The sequence below is a fragment of the Trachemys scripta genome, chromosome 19 (genome assembly GCF_013100865.1).
Source record: "Trachemys scripta elegans isolate TJP31775 chromosome 19, CAS_Tse_1.0, whole genome shotgun sequence".
In the NCBI taxonomy this organism is placed as follows: Eukaryota; Metazoa; Chordata; order Testudines; family Emydidae; genus Trachemys; species Trachemys scripta.
Window position 1 is genome coordinate 22,772,927 of NC_048316.1, and position 17,213 is coordinate 22,790,139.

At 49.9% G+C, this 17,213-nt stretch overlaps 1 protein-coding gene across 7 annotated transcripts in view; it reads left to right on the forward strand.

Annotated features, from left to right (window-relative positions):
- Positions 1–3,012, forward strand: part of HP1BP3 (heterochromatin protein 1 binding protein 3) — a 55,814-nt gene extending 52,802 nt beyond the window's left edge. For all 7 annotated transcript variants that reach the window (XM_034753703.1, XM_034753706.1, XM_034753704.1 and 4 more), the window contains one exon: positions 1,829–3,012. In XM_034753703.1, coding sequence (XP_034609594.1) covers positions 1,829–2,114 — 286 coding nt within the window. In that variant the 3' untranslated portion in view covers positions 2,115–3,012. The remainder of the gene's footprint in view (positions 1–1,828) is intronic.
- Positions 3,013–17,213: the final 14,201 nt, after the last annotated feature.

Genomic DNA, 17,213 nt, shown 5'->3' on the forward strand with positions numbered 1-17,213 from the left:
TCTCAAAAAGGGGGAATTACCTTGTATCTAGTATTCAGGCCCTCAGGCCAGGCAGAGCGGTAAGGCCGTCTGAGCCCCAGACCCTCAGTCAGGGCAGGGCAGCAAAGCAATCTAGGGCTCAGTGGACAGTAGACTAACACAGGCCTTCTGGCCTACGGTGTGGAGACTTCCTCCCCAGGGGTAGGGTGGCAGGGGATGTTGGCCCAACCGACTCCTCCACATCCCAGCATAGGGCCCTAACAGTGGTCCGCCTGCAACACTCTGAACTAGGATCAGGCCAACACTTAACCAGATGGTCATCTAGTTCCCCTGGGCTACTTCCTACATCCCTGGGGTTTGATACCTCTGTAACGTGGGGATCCTTTGTCTCCTTGGAGAGCTCTGGCCAGTCCTCAGGTAGCAGCTCCAGCAGCTCCTTGGTGTCTCGGTTGCCAGCGGCCCTGGAAACTCTGGCCAGTCCTCAGGCAGCAGCCCCCACAGCTACTCAGCATCTTGGTCAGCTAGCAGCCCCGGGAGATCTGGCCAGTCCTCAGCACGGTGGGGTTCCTCTGCAGGTACCAGCAGCAGGGGATGCATCTGTCTCCCTTGGCGGCTCCAGCCCAACTGAGCTAAAGGGCCTACCTTTTGTACTTCCGCTTCCTGTCCTGCCCCTCAGCTTCCAGCGGGGCAGGCATGGCTTTCCTGGTTCTGCACACCAGGGGGCATGTTGCAGTCCCTCCCTGTCAATCTCTGAGGGAAGCCAAACCTCCTTGCTACAGGACTCCTCCAGTATGACATACTAAAAAGTATGACTGACCTGAAGTTACAGGCTTCATGGGAATCCTGCCTCTTCAGCAGCAGGCTCCAGCAAAATGTCATAGTGCAGGGGCGACTCAAACATTGAATCATCCATGAAGGAACTGAGGTCATGATTAACCAGAGTTTGGGGCAATTAATTGGCCTTTTTCATGGCTGTGGTAAAGTTCTTTAGGACTAGGGCTAGCTGCTGAGAATTGATTAGTCAATCTTTGGCAGTGGATAATTATCCACAGATAGCCATTACTGCTGCAGAGAGGCCCAGGACTGGAATAGCAGGGGATGATGCAGGCATTTGCAAGGTGATGTATGTTTTTTTTTTTTGTGATTGGAGGCTTTGGACACTGTCAGGATCAGGACTCTATCATTGTAGGTGCTGTACACACATAAGTGTGCACCTGGACTGACTCCAGTGATAGTCTTTTTTTTACTCAATTTCATAAAAGCTGAGAGGGGCCTGTTATTCTTTGTATCATATTTAGTGTCCATTTCCTTTTTACATTTAGCTTTTCCATGTTTCTTCTATGCTTTAGGAAAGGTTGTGGTCTCATTTTAAAAGCTGGAGACTTTTTAATGATATCTGATAAATACAGGATAAGTTTACTTTGCTCTCTTCTGGCTGGTGTATTTACTGTTCTAAAGCCAAATGAAACTGTTCTTGCTCCAAATGTACGTTTACGCTGGGTGGCTATATTAGTAACAAACCCAACACAAAGGAAAGCTCTTGGATGCTTGGGTTGCATGACTCATACTCCTGAATGACAGGCAGTATTCATAGGGTTATATGCTAACAAAGGAGATACAAACTTAGATCACCCTGGGGACTGTTAAGAGCTTTACACTGTGATCTTGCTTAAAAGATTTTCTTGCTCCTGGGGTCTGGCTACTCAAATTGAGGTGGATCATTGCATGCTGGGTCCTCCACGTTAAAGATGAAGGAGGCTGAAATCTGCTCCATTTTATATCAATTAACCCTTGGGCTCTAGGCAAGTTTTGGTGCCTTGGTACTAAATTCTCTTGTCCTTCCTGACAGGATGCAGATGCGATCCCCCCCAAAATCCCGGAGCAGGGCCCCCCCTGTGAAACGAAGAGAGTCCAAACCCAAGCCAAGAAAGGCCCCTGCAGCCCGCCGGGGGAAAGCAAAGCCCCCACCCAAGGTCAAAACCCCTGCCAAGAAAGCCAGACCAGCAGCCCCATCCATCAAGAGGCCCTCTGGTAGCAGCTCTTCCAAGAAACCAGCAGCGAGTGGGAGGAAGGAAGCAAAATCCCCTGCCAAGGGCAAATCCACCATGAGGAAGTCTCTCCGGGCAAAAAAGTAAACTTTTCCAATGTGTCAGGGAATCCCATGGTCAAATCCACAATCTTGTTTTATAACGTCAACGTGCATTTGTATTTTAGTTCTAATGCTTAAACACTTCTTAATTTTTTTTTTTCTTGAATGATGGGGAAAAGCTGAAAACTAAGTCAAACCAACCTGAGTTAGATCTAGATACCCTGTGCCTGCCCTCCCCCCGGAACAAGTCATCTTTAGTTTTTGCAATAATTTTAGGGCTTTTCTAGAGAGTGTAATCTGTACATTTTATGGTGTTTGGGGTTTTTGCTTTTAAAATTTGTTCAAAGAATTTTATATCTTTACAGAACAGGAACAGGATCATTGGGGAAATGTAACTCTGAAGTGAAAGGGCAAAACTGCAGTAGTTTTCTCCTTAGATTTGCTGCATGGTAACTAACACAAAGGGTTCCTAATGCTTCTATGGAGAAGCAAAATACATACAATGCTCGCACTGAATTCTGAAGGTGCTTCTCTCTGCCACCGTTGTAGTGATTTGCTAAGGAGATGTTTTGTTTGGCCGCTTCAGACCAGTAAGTTCCCCTTGGAAACGAGTCAGATCTCAGAGTGAATGCAAAACGTTCTGACCCATCTGATGTCAAAGGGGTCCCAGAATGGGCAATCTCCTGATTTTCAGTTAGTCGGGTTGTTGTGATTTGAGTAAGCGATTCCACACATCCTCCATCTGTTACCTAATACCAAAATATATACAAGTCGTCTTGAATTCAACTTTGAAATGTTTTTTAAAAGATAAAGAACCTGAGTTTTCACTTCTTGTTTGCGCTTTTTAAAAAAACAACAAACGGAGAGTTCTATAACTCCTAATGTAGAGATGTTGATAAGTGATGAACATGCAGTTTGCTAAAATAAAATGAAACTAGATTCCAGCCCTGTCTTGCGTGCTGCTTCCTCTCTAAAGCTTTCTCAGGTTCTTTAGGTGACATCTAGGAAGTGGGCTTTACCATAGGGATCAATGTGAAGGCCCATTTTATTTAACATTTTGTTAAAGGGATACCATCAGCTTGAAATCTGGTCCTTGTTAATGAGTTCTGGATATCTTTCCCCCACACACCCCCTTCCCAAGTCCCCTACCAAACTCCATCATTTTACACTCACTCTTTAAAACACTCTTCTCCCCCTCCTTCTCTGTGAAGACCAGTGTGAACTGAGGAAATAGGTATAGTCAGTGTTGAGGTTTGCGATGGTCCTTAGTTCCTGTGGGAGTTCATTTCACTCATCACCTTCCACTCCAAATGCATGGTGCATTTTCTTCCATCCACCTTCTCTAACATAAACTCTGAACATACACAGCATGTACATTTGAAAAACTAAAATTCTTATCAAAACACTGCACACGCAATCCTCTCCTGGAATGAGGATGAGAAAATGAATGAACCTCACGTGACGGATAATGATTCATAGGAAGGCGCTTGAGTGTATGATGGTGTTCAGGGTGGTATAAAACCTGAGAACAATACAAAATAAACTGAAAAAAGTGATATTTTCCTCCATTCCTTTACAAGTAACCAAAGGTAACCACAAGCAACAATAGTGGGTTTAAAAAATAGACAAAATTGACTTACGTTGTCAGTGTCCCTTTAATTGTTAGAAAGAGGCTGAAAACAGCAGGTTAATGAAATTCGGATGATACTAAACTGGGAGAAGTTGAAAGTATCTGTGAAAACCAAAACAATCTACAGGTGCATAGAACAATTAAATCATGGTTAGTAAATTACAAAGGAGGGGCAGGGGAGTAGAAACTACTGCATTTGGGGACAAAGGCCAAAAGGCAGAAACTCAGTGGGAGGGAGAAACTAAAGAAGCTTAATATGCTAAGAGAACAGCATTTAGAGGTGTGTGCATTGCTTGAAAGGGAACTGGAGGTTTTGAGAAAGGTGAAGGAACTCTTCTCTTCAAGCAGATATTCACATCTGTGTTATTGCTTGAAGTAGTTACTCAGATTCTGTGCCTGCATTACCCTCTGATGGGGGAAAAGATGGGGGGGGGTAGCCTACCCACTGTCAATACTGCTGCAGGAAAGGGGGACAAAAGAAAAGTACAGTCAATCCCACTGTCTCCTCCCAACCAGTTGCTGGGCCTCAGTCTCCCTTGGCTTTCTCCGTGGGATGGTACAACTTGACTACTGGCGAAGTTTTTATATCCTTGCTCTCGTTCGTATATGTTGCAGACACTGAGCTGTGCCATCACTAAGCGAATCTAGTAGAAGTCTGCTGATAATGGAGACCACCTCTGTTTACACACTGATAATTTGTAATGATCCTTGCCAGGAAAGGAAAGACCCAAAACAGTGTGTGTCCCATATATTTCATTTCAAATTTTACCTACTGCTGACTTGACTTAACCTTTTGAGCCATGTCCCAAGGAGATGGCAAAATGATGTTAATGACACACAATTAGAACATAATATGGGATATCTTGTAAAATAGCAGAAAGCAGTTGGCCTTTCCTTTCCATCACTGCATCAGTGTAAAAAATTAAAACATTCTCTAAAACTCAGATCATGTTAGTGTAGGTTTTAATGGAACAGGAATGTTATTCCATCTGTGGGACTGCAGACAAAAATCTTGCTGCTCTGAGGAATAACTTCCTCGCAGTAACTTCCCCACACTAACAGCCCTGCAGGTAATATAAGATCCATATACACCAACATAGCTGAATAAAGAGAAAGGGTGAAGAATGTAGCCTGTCACAGATAGGTGTGTCAAAGTTTGGTGCTGCTCAGAGAAGAGTGCTGGGCATGCTAGCCTTAAAAACAGCCAGAGTCAAACTAAGGCCATTTCAGTCTATAGTGCTGAGACGTGAATGCAACATGCTCGTGCCAGGGATTTGATCTGGGACTGTGATTCTCATGTGAATCTCTTACCACAATGCTATAGAATATTTTGATGTGGGGCTCCTGCAATCTTTCCTATTGAAGTTGTGCCATTTTAATTAAACAATAGAATATGTGGCTATTAATTGGGCTAGAGAAAGCATTAGGATGAGACACTATCCTGGTGGTTAGGGCACTCAGTTGGGAGGTGGCAGATCCCTGTTCAAATCCCTTCTCCCAATCTGGGGGGAGGACTTGAATGGAGGGTCTCCCACATCCTGGGGTGAGTACGCTGGCCACTAGGTTAAAGATGGAAGGGAGCTTCTCTGCCCTTGGCTGTTTAATGTGAACTCACCTGAGGACCTGATCCTGTAGGTGTGCTCAGAGGCTGCCTTCCAGATCAGTCCTCTTGGGCAGCTGGATGCCTGTCTTTCCCAGTTTGTGAATCACTCTGGGGCTTATTTGGACACCTAGCTCTTACCTACCTAGAGGGAGGTAGCGCTGCCCGTGCTCAGAGGAAAAAACAGATGCTAAGAGAGTTTAGGGACCTACAGGGTTTGGCACCAGTTGAGTGGGTAGGTTGTGGATTGCAACGGTTCCTAAAAAGGGGACACAGGTGCTTATATACCTTCATGGATCCCACCTCTCAAACTACTGGGAAAAGCATGGAGCAAGCCATACACTCAGCCGCAAGTTCATTCACTCCTCTGCGACAATTTGCCAAAAACAGAAAATGGGACTTAGCTAAAATTTTCCATCCATGGAAGGTTAAAATATGCATATTCTACTGCACTGTAGTAAACATTCAGGGCTAGTCTACGCTATCCGCCCGGATCGGCGGGTAGAAATCTATTTTTCAGGGATCGACGCATCAGGAGGCGTAAGCGCTGTCGATGGGAGGGCCGCGGCGGTCGATTTGCCACCGTCCTCACAACAGGGTAAGTCAAATAGGATACGTCGAATTCAGCTGCGCTATTCGCGTAGCTGAATTTGCGTATCTTAAATCAATTCCCCCTTCCCTCCCTCCCCCCTCCCCCCCCAGTGTAGACCTAGCCTCAGACCAGGTCCAACAGAATTTGAGTAACTGCTTCATAAAACCTATTTGAGCCTGGTATGCTGTGGTTATGACTGATATTGACTACATCCTCTAAATAACTGACTCCAAAGCTGCTATTTTGTTGGTAAGTATTTGTATAGGCTATTCACTTGGCTAGGCAGTCTTTCAAGAACACATCAGTGCTAGCCTTTGCTGATAGCTGTTAGAGTGAAAAGTTCAGGTTTGTTTTGTGAGAGCATATGAGCATCTGTGATTACCATTTCTGGTATGTTATTTTTAGCCTGTGTTGAGATGGACTGTGTTTTATGTGCTATGGAATTATGGGGGTTGTTTGTAAAGAAATTAGTCTTCTGTCTCAAAACACAAACTCCTAGGATCTTCATGCCATTTCTGTGTATTGTGACAGACCCAGACCAGTGGGGTACAGGAGTCTAGTAGAGGGCAAATATACTGGTCACTGGATGAGTAGTTTTCTGTTCCCTGAGTGACCAGAGCAGGAGCTGTAATCAGGAACCTGCTAGAACCAGTTAAGGCAGGCAGGCTAATTAGGACACCTGGAGCCAATTAAGAAGCTGCTAGAATCAATTAAGGCAGGCTAATCAGGGCACCTGGGTTTTAAAAGGAGCTCACTTCAGTTTGTGGTGCGAATGTGAGGAGCTGGGAGCGAGAGGGTGTGCTGCTGGAGGACTGAAGAGCACAAGCGTTATGAGACACCAGGAGGAAGGTCCTGTGGTGAGAATAAGGAAGGTGTTTGGAGGAGGCCATGGGGAAGTAGCCCAGGGAGTTGTAGCTGTCATACAGCTGTTACAGGAGGTACTATAGACAGCTGCAGTGCACAGGGCCCTGGGCTGGAACCCAGAGTAGAGGGCGGGCCTGGGTTCCCCCCAAACCTCCCAATTGCCCTGGACTGTGGGTTCTTCCAGAGGGGAAGGTCTCTGGGTTGTTCCCCAACCCACATGGTGAATCTCTGAGGCAAGAAAATCCGCCAATAAGCACAGGACCCACCAAGATAGAGGAGGAACTTTGTCACAGTATCCTCCAAGATGCCTTTCCAGTAGCAGCTTTCCTGAACATTAACCTCCAGCATCCAGTAGCTGCAGCATCCAGAAGCATAGTGATAAGCTTTGAATCTTACTGGAATTTCATTATTATGAAAATTGAGTGTGACTTTGCAACGCATCCAGATCTCTTGCCTTATCAAACATCTATTGTTGCCACAGATATGTTGCCTCCAAGCGTATTGCTTAAGAACCATCTGTTGTCTCTGCCTTTATTACACACTGGTAACCTGAACCTGCTGCCTAAATCTTCCAATGATGTCTCTTCTTTCTTAACTCTGGAGCCAAATGACCTTTTATTTCATTATCTTATATGAGGATTTGCTTTCATTGCCACTGCCAGAAAACTCAGTCATGTTGACAGCCCAAGATTTTCCTGTTCTACTTTAGTTCACTGCTTCTAGCAAACTGAATAACACAGTTATGGCCCCATTTGGTCTGTGAGAGCCAGACTTCCTTGTAAAGTTTCATTTGGCCAATGCTTTGAGCCCAGTGTTACTAAGGGGTTAGTCTTTCCAAATAGTGGATGTAAATCTCTCTTTAGTCTGGGATGTGGCATGCACTTGGAAAAATAGCTGTGCAACTATTTACTGTAGTAGGAAGAGAGCCTGAGACATAAGCCCTTGTATCAGAGGCCTGATATGAGGCAGGACCTGCTCACAGAATCTGGCAAGAACAGGACTGATATTGCAGAAATACACATGCCTAAGAAGTGCTAGTCACAGAGTACTCAGCAAACACACCCTGATATCAAGTGGTACCAGAACATCCCAATATCAAGGATGGTACAAAAACATTGCCAAAGGATAATAGGAACACACTGAACCCTCCTAAAAGATAAGGTCAGGATGGCAGTACCTAAGGGATGTTTTGATTGAACCAACATATACAAGATGAGTACTAACTAGCGACGTTGGGGGGCAGTAGCTATGTCAGAGGGACAGTACTAACTTGTTGGTACCAGGGTATAAAGATGTATCTCAGAGGGAGTATCTTTGTCCAGCTGAGGGGGGAATGGAAAGTCCCGCCATTCACTGAGCTGTCCATTATCACAGGCATACATGTCTTAGTATCCTCGTAGAGTCTAACAGGTGCTATTACTGTGCCTTGTTGACAATAAACCTGGCCCAGTGCCTTTGTATCTTAACAGAGCTTGTGGTAATTGGGCAGTTCGCTCAAAGTTTGCTGTGCCAGATGTCTGCATAGAGATTGGGGCAGCACACAGGGCGAACACACTCATGCAGCCGAACAGCTAACCACATTTACCAGAAGCCAAAGGTCTTCGTCTCAGAGGGACTATCACAGCCGGTCACGGCACGAACGTTGACATTGTTCCCATTCGTCATCCTGCTCTGGGACCCCGCCATGGCACCCTGCCCCACCACTGCCTCCGCAGCCCCGGGCATTGATCACTGGCGTCTCACCGTCGCAGATCCGCCCACCAGAACCAATTGCAGAGCAGCTGTTGCTACCGGTCCTCCACATGGGGATCGCAGTCCCATGGTCAGCATCGCTCCCGGAGCCACTGCTCCTCCTGGTCCAGAAACAGCGGCAGGTCACATGTCAACCCGGTCTCCCTTCAGGCCAACCCAGCCAAACAGTTGGCTCCACTGGTGCCATAGCAGGTGCAGTGGCGCCAGCCCAATGGTACATGGTATTCCAGAGTCTGGGTCTCTATGTTCTGGCTCCGGCTAAACCTACGTTCAAGCTGCAGCAGACTCCCGCTCAGGCCACCCATTCAAAATACGAGCCCGCTCATAAAAAGTCTCGGGACGGGGCAAAAATCTGTTGGATGATTTAGTTGGTGTTGGCCCTGCTTTGAGCAGGGGGTTGGACTAGATGACCTCCTGAGGTCCTTTCCAACCCTGATATTCTATGATACTTATTTCCAGCTGACAGTGTCGGCTGCAAGAGGCCGAGGACTCTGGGTTGGAGCCTTGCTAACGGTCCGGGCTTGTGTGTGTTCCATGGATCTATGTCTACATGGCATACAAGGGATCCCCTGGGGGGTTGAGTTAATGGAGGCTTGTATCTCCAGGGATCCGGCTCCGCTCACTCTCCCTGGCTGACATGCTGGTGTCTGAGAGGGGAGTCCCTGGCTCAGAGAGTTGGGAAGCTCACACCAGCTATCGCCGGACCAGATCCCCGTTGCATTTCCTGCAGCCTGTGGAAGCACAGGCTGGGTGTGGGGTTTGCCCAGCACCATGACGAGTCAGGGAGCAGAACCTGCCCCTGCGCTGGGCGTTGGGGTGAGGGACACCAAGCCCCTTTCCTGGCTGAGTCACTGCACCATGACGCTCGTGGGAATGTCAGTGGGGTGAGGAGCGGGAATGGAAACAGATCTAAAAGGCCCTTTCCTCTAGCAGGTGAGCTGCAGGAGATATCACTGCTGGGAGCAGTAGGGATCCTTTGTTGTCTGTGTGAGCTGGTTCCAGAGTGCGCAGACACATTCCCAGCATGTCATGGCACCTGCGGTGAATCCTGCTCCAGAAAGAGCTATTCCTCAGTGCCTGCAACCTCTTACTGATGGGGGTTCCTTGATCCATGGGACCCCAAAGGTTGGCTGCCCCAGGACTCTTATTCACCTTGTGAGATACTAGAGGGATTTGGAGCCTGGTTCTGGGCAACTGACAAGGGCTGTGGTGCTGTTGGTTTTAGGTCTTTGGACAGATCTTTTCAGAAGGCCAGAGAAGATCTTTCCTGCAGGTGGCGCTTCTGGCCATACATGACCCCCAGATCCGTGTCAGCCAGGCTGGGCTGGTGCTAACGTACTCCATCCTGGGGGAAGCCGGGCAGCTGATGGGGGATGAGGTAACCAAAGAAGGATCAATTGGGGAGGGAGCCCTAGGGCCTTTCACCTCCAGGCCATTGAAAGTCATTCCCATCCCATCCCCATGCGCTGACCTGGGAGCAAGGAGAGGATGAACCCAGGCAGGTGCCATTTGTTGGTGCCAGTTTGTCCCCTGAGCAGTTCAAAGCAGGACAGACCCAGCTCTCCAGCAAGGCTATTTCCTAACATTCATCACATCATCACGACACGCTGCCATTGCTCATACTAGGGGCTGCCAATTCCCCATGCGACCTCTGTGAGCCTTTCCCACCCCTCAGGGCCTCAAGCCAGTTCCTAGGGCTCTGGGATCGTGTTATCCCAGCCACCACCTGCTCTGGGAGAACTGGAGGAGTCAGTCAGCAGAGGCTGCTCAAGTGCCCCATTCCCCAGAACCACTGTCCATGGCGTCATCTTAACAGGGGCGTCCCTTGGGAAAAGGTGTCCACATCTTCTCACCCCCCCAGCACTACTGCCCAGAGCCTCCCAGCCCCTCAGGTGGAGGGGGAGAGGGCGGCTGAGGGGATTCTGGGGAGCGGAGCTGAACCCCCAGCTGGGTTGGGAGGTAGAACAGCTCTCACGGGGGGACTGAGAGGAATGGGGGCAGGAGTTCATTCCACAATGGTGGGAGTGGGGTTGGAGGTCACTAGAGAGGAGAAAAGATTTCGTCTCGGGGGTTGGGGGGGGGAATCCGTCCCTCAGATGAGGGGAGGAGTGGGGTGGAAATTCTGCCGGTTCCCGTTGCTGTTAATGCCCTTCGTTGCCATGGGTGTCTAGTCTGATTCTTGTTCCCTTTCAGCAGGAGGATGTTACAGCAACAGTCATGGCGCACCTGTTCTACATCCGGTGCTTGCGCCAGGTGCCCAAAGCACTGCAGGGGCTGTGCGCAGTGGGACACCTTTGAAGTCCCCTCTCCCCCCTCGCATGCCTGCTGCAGGTACTGCTCTGTCTCACTGGGCCTGGGGGAGAAGGGCTAGGGGGAGTGGACATAAACCTCACAGCACTGAGAGAAACCCAGGCCGAGCACCTCACTCTCACCGCCATGCCCCTCCCCGACCCCTGGAGCTGGGGCCAGGCCAGTTACGGTCCCTGCCCCCATGCCCAGAGGCCAGTTTTGGAAGCATCAGGTTATCAGCGCCGTGGGGCTGGCCCAGAAATGAGAGCATCCGCAGAGCCAGGGGTTATCCTCAGGAACCATTGCAGTCTGGGAGGGGTGGCCCGACGTGGAGTCCCTCCCCTGCCATCACTGCTCAGACCTCCCCATGGCCCGTGTCACCCCGTCGCAGTGAATGTCTGACCATCCCTCACCTGGGGCCCAAGCCACCCAGCCGGTATCTGAACCCTTCCCAGCCAGGAATGAAACTCCCCTCTAGCACCTTGGGGCAAGGAAAACTCCTCCCCATCTGGCAGGTGGGGTCTGAGACACAGAGGAAGGGCTGTGCTCCTGGTCACACACTCCTGGGGGTAGATCTGGGAACTGGACTGGGTCCCAGGCCGGTCCCTTTCCCCCAGGGGCACCTTCGCTTTCTGCCCTTTATTCTCCCCTCCTGCTAAGGGGTCTCTGAGTGTGAAAGGAACCAGGAGGGTGATGGGGTCCTGGCACAATGCCGGGGTGGGAGCTCCCCTTGGCTTGGACCCCAGGGTCAGAGACATCTTTGTCATCTTGCTCTCCTTCTTTTATTCCTACGAAGGGAGTCCCCCAATGAGGGGTCTTTAGAGCTCCAGCTGGGCAGTGCCTAGGAGAACCTGTAAATCATCCTGGTTCCCGCCTGCATGCACCACCCTGCCCTGCCCTGCCCTTCGGTTCCTCGCTATTGACTCTGGCTTGACCCTTGGCTCCGGTCTCTGGTTATGACTTCAGCGTGACCCTTCTTGGCTCCAGATGTTGGCTATCCACCCTGGTTCCGTATTCTCCTTGCCCTTCTCTAGCCCTACTCCAGGCCCCCCACCGACCTGCTCCAGCATTGCCTTTTCCTCCTTATCTTCCCCAAGCAGTCGGACTTTGACTACCCGGCTTTGACTCTCGGCCTGTATCTGGACTCTGGCTTGACATTGACTTGACTGATCTTTGGTCTCTGACTACCCGGCTATGACCTCTGGCCTGGACTTGGACACTGGCTCTGCTTCTGCTTTGTCGATGGACTCTGATCTCAGTTTTGACCCTGGTGTGTCCCTGGACCTTGATTCTAGCACCATTCTTAGCCTAGGCACAATCCTGCACCTCCCTGCGACCTACGCTCCAACCACTGGGCCTAATTATCAGACGCAGCACGTGACATTAGGTGGTGCAACTTTTTGCAGAAAAGCAGGCCCTCCACAAGTAAGTGGCCCGTATGCAACAGGGACACACCACACCAGATGTGAACAATGACCTCACTACCTGAGCCTCGTCCAATGCAGCCCCGACCGGAGTTGTGCAATGGAAATGACTGAAAAAATGTTGGGGTTCCTTTAACCAGCCTCCGCCCCTGGACCTACTCCACCATTCTTGACTCAGACACCCGGCAATCCTGATAAATGCCCGGATTACATGGATACCTTTGAAAGAAATGGGGGTTCGTTTCCTCTGCACTGGTACTATGACTGCCCTATTGACCTATAGCCTTGGTTGAAAGTTGCCTTCCTCAGTATTTACACGTTGCTGGAACCAGAATTGGTGGCTCTCCCTGCGTACAGTTCTAAAAACTGATCCTAAGAGTTTATGAGCAAATATGCGTTTACCACGGGTGCCCAGGCCCTTTTTGGGAAGAAGAAATGTGGGAGTCTACTACACCTCTCTTTAGACAATCAGCCCCTGAAAAAACTGATCATTTGGAACCATTACCCCCTGCTGTGAATCCCACAATTGTTGGCTCACAGGAAAACTGCAAAGTTGTTCATCAAACTTCATCTGCGAGGATTTCCAATCTAACGCTCATTTGGCCAGGGGACAAATGGAAACCAGATTTCAAAGCACACTATGGACATTTTAACTGTCTGATCGGCCATTGGAGTGAACTAACGGTCCCCTGGCCTTGCAACACGTCATCAGTGATGTATTTGGGGACATAGTGGATCCACACAGTGTCATCTATTCAGGTGACAGACTTCTCTTTCTGGAGAACCCAGAGCAGCACGCGCACCACACCCGAACCTGGAGAGGTTTCGGCAGCATGGTCTCAACACAGAATTGGAAAAGCGTACCTCCAGCCAACTCTCCTCAGAGGTTTTGGGGTAAATCCTCTCCCCAGAAGGTGTTACGATTGATCCAAATAAAGTGGAAGCCATTCATAGATGGGACGAAGTTTGAAGTCTTCAAGAAGAGCAGCACTGCCTAGACTTCACCCGCTTTACTGCTGCTTCCACCCAGGGTTCTCAGAGCCAGTAACCCCCACGAGAGCTCTCCTCCACATAACAGCCACATTCGTTTGGTCACCCAAGTTCCAACAAGCCCGCAAACAGCTCAGAATTGCCTTCCCCACGGCACCTATTCGGAGGCTCAGCATTCATCATGGAAGTAGAAGCATCTACTATGACCACCAGGGCCTGTTTCATTTGGTGGTGCCAGATGTGGGCTGAAATTCAGACTTAGCTTGACTGACGTGACTTCTGTGCTTTCACCAAGGCACCACGCACCAAACTTCTTGGCATCTCAGGCCTCTGGAGACCCTGCCCGGGCCATGGGCAACCATTGCCAGGAATTTCACTGATTCAAATGGCCACAGGATGGAACTGACTCTCATAGATCACCTGACCACGATAGCGCGCTTCATCCCCTTGTGAACGTGTACCGTCGATTGAGAGGCCAGATCAGTTCCGAATTTGCAAAGGCCAATGACACCTTTCTTTTGCTAAATGTAGCTTTCCCACTGATTTCATGCCTCTCTACGAATGGCCTCTCTGAACTTCCCAGCTATTGACCTGAGTCACCGTCAAGAAGAACGAAGGGAGCCCCTTGAGGACACTAGGAAGGAGTTCAGATAGTGTCCGGTCTGCTGATGACAAGAGGGAAGCCATTTGCTGAAGGGAGGTACAAAGTCCCTGGCACTGACTGAATCCCTAAGTCCCGTCTGTTGCAGCAGTTCCTGACCCATCCCCCTTGGCTGACCTTCTGATCCCATCCTCCTCCTCTGGGTCTAGGGAGCAAACTCTGGGTGTCTTCCCTCACTCTGCACAATCCAGGCCCAGAGTGTCCGAGCCCCTCACAGAGAATGGGACTCTCCTCCCTTCTCCTCCTTGTGGGGGGGGGGAGACTAGTACCACCATTTTACAGACAGAGAATGAAGGTGATGAAGTGACCTCTCCAAGGTCACACCTAGCAATGTGGGGGAGAGCTGGGAACTGGAGTGGGTTCCACAGGAGTGCCCTCTCCACAGGGGCAGCTTCACTTTCTGCCCTTCATCCTCTCCTCCCGTCTTGGCCCATCTTTGAAGGGGGCTCTGAAAGGGAAATGAGCAGGGGTTTCCTCCCCCCTCTGCCTTCCAGGTTCTGGGATCTGTCCATGTCGCCTACAGCAATGCAGCCTGCAGCTGGCCCGGCTTGGGGAGCCATAACCTCATCCTGTGAAATCGAGAAGTACTGGCTATCAGTGATGCATAGATGGAAAACCACACACCCCACCCGGAGGTAGAAGCCACCCATTGCCAGATTGTCCCGAGGAGCCATGATTCCTCCAGGAGCTGGGGAAGGGCACAGCGATCAGTTTGTCAGAGGTAGGGCAAGATCGTGTAAGGAGAAGGGCTAGGAGAGGAGGAGCGTGAGCTAGGCTGTGTATTTGGGCTTGGCAGGGATCAAGAGAAGGGACAGGGGCTGTTAGAGGGCAATGGTGAGGTACAAGGGGTGTCGGAGGTGGGGGCAAGACCTGAAAAGTTCAGCTACATTAGATCAATTGTGCCAGAGAATCACCGGTTGAGGTGACTGAAAGCTCTGAACTAGGGCTGGCCAAAATCCTCCTCCTCAGATGGGAACATCCCAAAAGTCTGCAGAAGCTCAGCCTCTGAGGTGAATGTTGTGGCCCAAACGTCTCTCTGCTCTGTACCTCACAGGATTCCCACTGGCTGTTCCAATCCAGGAGGAAAACTATGCCACCGAAGTCTCACAGCTCTGGTGCAGTGAAGTGCCACTTAAACCCACTGTGATGCGCAGACCTTGCCCTGGCTGTCTGCACAGGGCTGAATTTCACCCCTTCAGAGTGTAAGGAAGTAATTGGCTGAAGGGCTTTTTCTGGTCGGATGTGGTTCTGGTGTGAAAGAACCATGGGCATTGTTAACCTGTATTGCGCCCAGGACTGGTGCTTCAATGATGCCGAGAAGTGCTGATGCATTGGATTTTTTGGATTTTTTTCCCTGCTTTTAATCTACTCTCTTCCTCTCTTTTAACAGGTATTCTAAGGGCACCCTGTGCTTCATGTGGGCATTCTTGGGTGAGCCGATTGTGTCAGACCTGCACCGAATAAAGAATAGTGAATGAAATATGCAGACACTAAAGTTCTGCAGCCAAATTCTCAGAAACTTTCCTCTTCAATGTAGAATCAGGATTTTGTTATTAATTGATTTTTTTCAGGTGCTAAGCAGATGCTACCCTGTAATAAGAGGAAACAGAAGCAAAAGCTGAAAGAATGTTACTTACACCGATGATCAGATGCAGAGAGTGGAAACACGGCAAAGCAAACAAATGAATACTGTGAGTAAATAACCTGAAAGCAAATGGGGAAGAAAACCTCATCTGGATAACTGTGGCTCTTGGGACAAAAATCAGGTTCCTGGTACATAGCCTGGCTGAGATCATCCCTTTTCCCTGGATCCCAGACCTGGGATTCAGATGTCATTCTCTGTGTGGTGTCCTGATTTTATTCCTAGGAAAAGGATCCCCAAAGGAGGTGTAAGGATCCTGGACTCTAATGCCTGCAAGAAGCTTCAGCCACCTTCATAGGTAGAAGTCACTGTCTTTCCTACAATGCCACTAGTGCCCTTTCTGCTCTCCAGGTCTGCTCCCTGCAGCAGGACAGAGACACCCCTTATCTCCCCGAGTCCTGGTTTCCTGCCATTCAAGGGGCTGGGGGCTTCCATTGCCCCATCCCCGCCATCAGAGGCTTTTCCTGTGGGAATCTCCCTAGAGCAGGGAAGAAATCTGTTCTTCCCTAAGGCTAGGTCTACACTAGCCGCCTGAATCGACAGGTAGAAATCAACCTCTTGGGGATCGATTTATCGCGTCCCGTTGGGACGCGACAATTGATCCCCGAATCAACGCTCTTACGCCCAGCGAAGGTGGGAGTAAGGGCCGTCGATGGGAAGCCGCAGAGGTCGATTTTGCCGCCATCCCTACAGTGGGGTAAGTCGGCTGCGATACATCAAATTCAGCTACGCTATTTGCGTAGCTGAATTTGCGTATCTTAAATCGACACCCCCCCCCCCCCGTAGTGAAGACCTGCCCTTAGAACCAGTCTGCTCAGTAAATCCACCTACACTGACCTCATCTTGGCTGCTTTGTTTATCTGAGATTAGTGGTATCTTTGGAAAACTCTTAGCGTGCGGGGGAGTGAGGTGGAACAGGGGATACAGGAGCTCCAGCAGATTCCCCTAAAGAACACCACCCTGTCTTTCTCTGGTCAGGCTCAGACTCGCCGTCCATTAGGAGGTGAAGACTGGATGGGAGCTGCTGGATCGACCGTGATATGCCATGTCCTTGTGTGGATGAAGGACCTACATCTCAGGGATGGCCAGCAGCAGATGTAAGAATGTGTCCAAGAATAGTCTGAACAACCTACACTGATAGGTAAGTAAAGTCATGGCCACATGTAGACACCACAGGAATTGGAGGGGATTGAACCAGCACAAGCTCCGCTCACTCATTGTCAACCACTCCAGCTCCACCCACTAGACCACGTCCCCTTCCAGAGTCACAGAACCCAGGAGCCTGGATTCTCAGACCCGGGCCTCACATCACAAGGCCAAACCCGCTCCCATTATGGGCGCTGTAGAAGGGATCATTGGCAAAAACCCCTCCACATTCCCCCGTCAGAGACTGCAGCCACAGGTGACCAGTGAAAGAGCAGAGATCTCCGCAGTGGGAACCCGAGGGGCTGCGCATTTGGGGTTTCACAGGGAAGGCCTCTGGCAGCCACTGACAGAGTGTTCCTGGGAGGAGATTTTCCGTCTCTAACAAAGGGTTTCTGTTCCCCCAGATCTCAGCCGCTCAGCAGAATGTGGGAGAGCCAAATGCTGATGGGCTAGAGGGGTCACAGGAGTCACCATGCGGCAGTGCATCAGGTGCAGTGTCTGCAGTCACCAGGGGCCAAACCCTGCACTCCAGACAACCCAGGCTAAGGCTCCCTG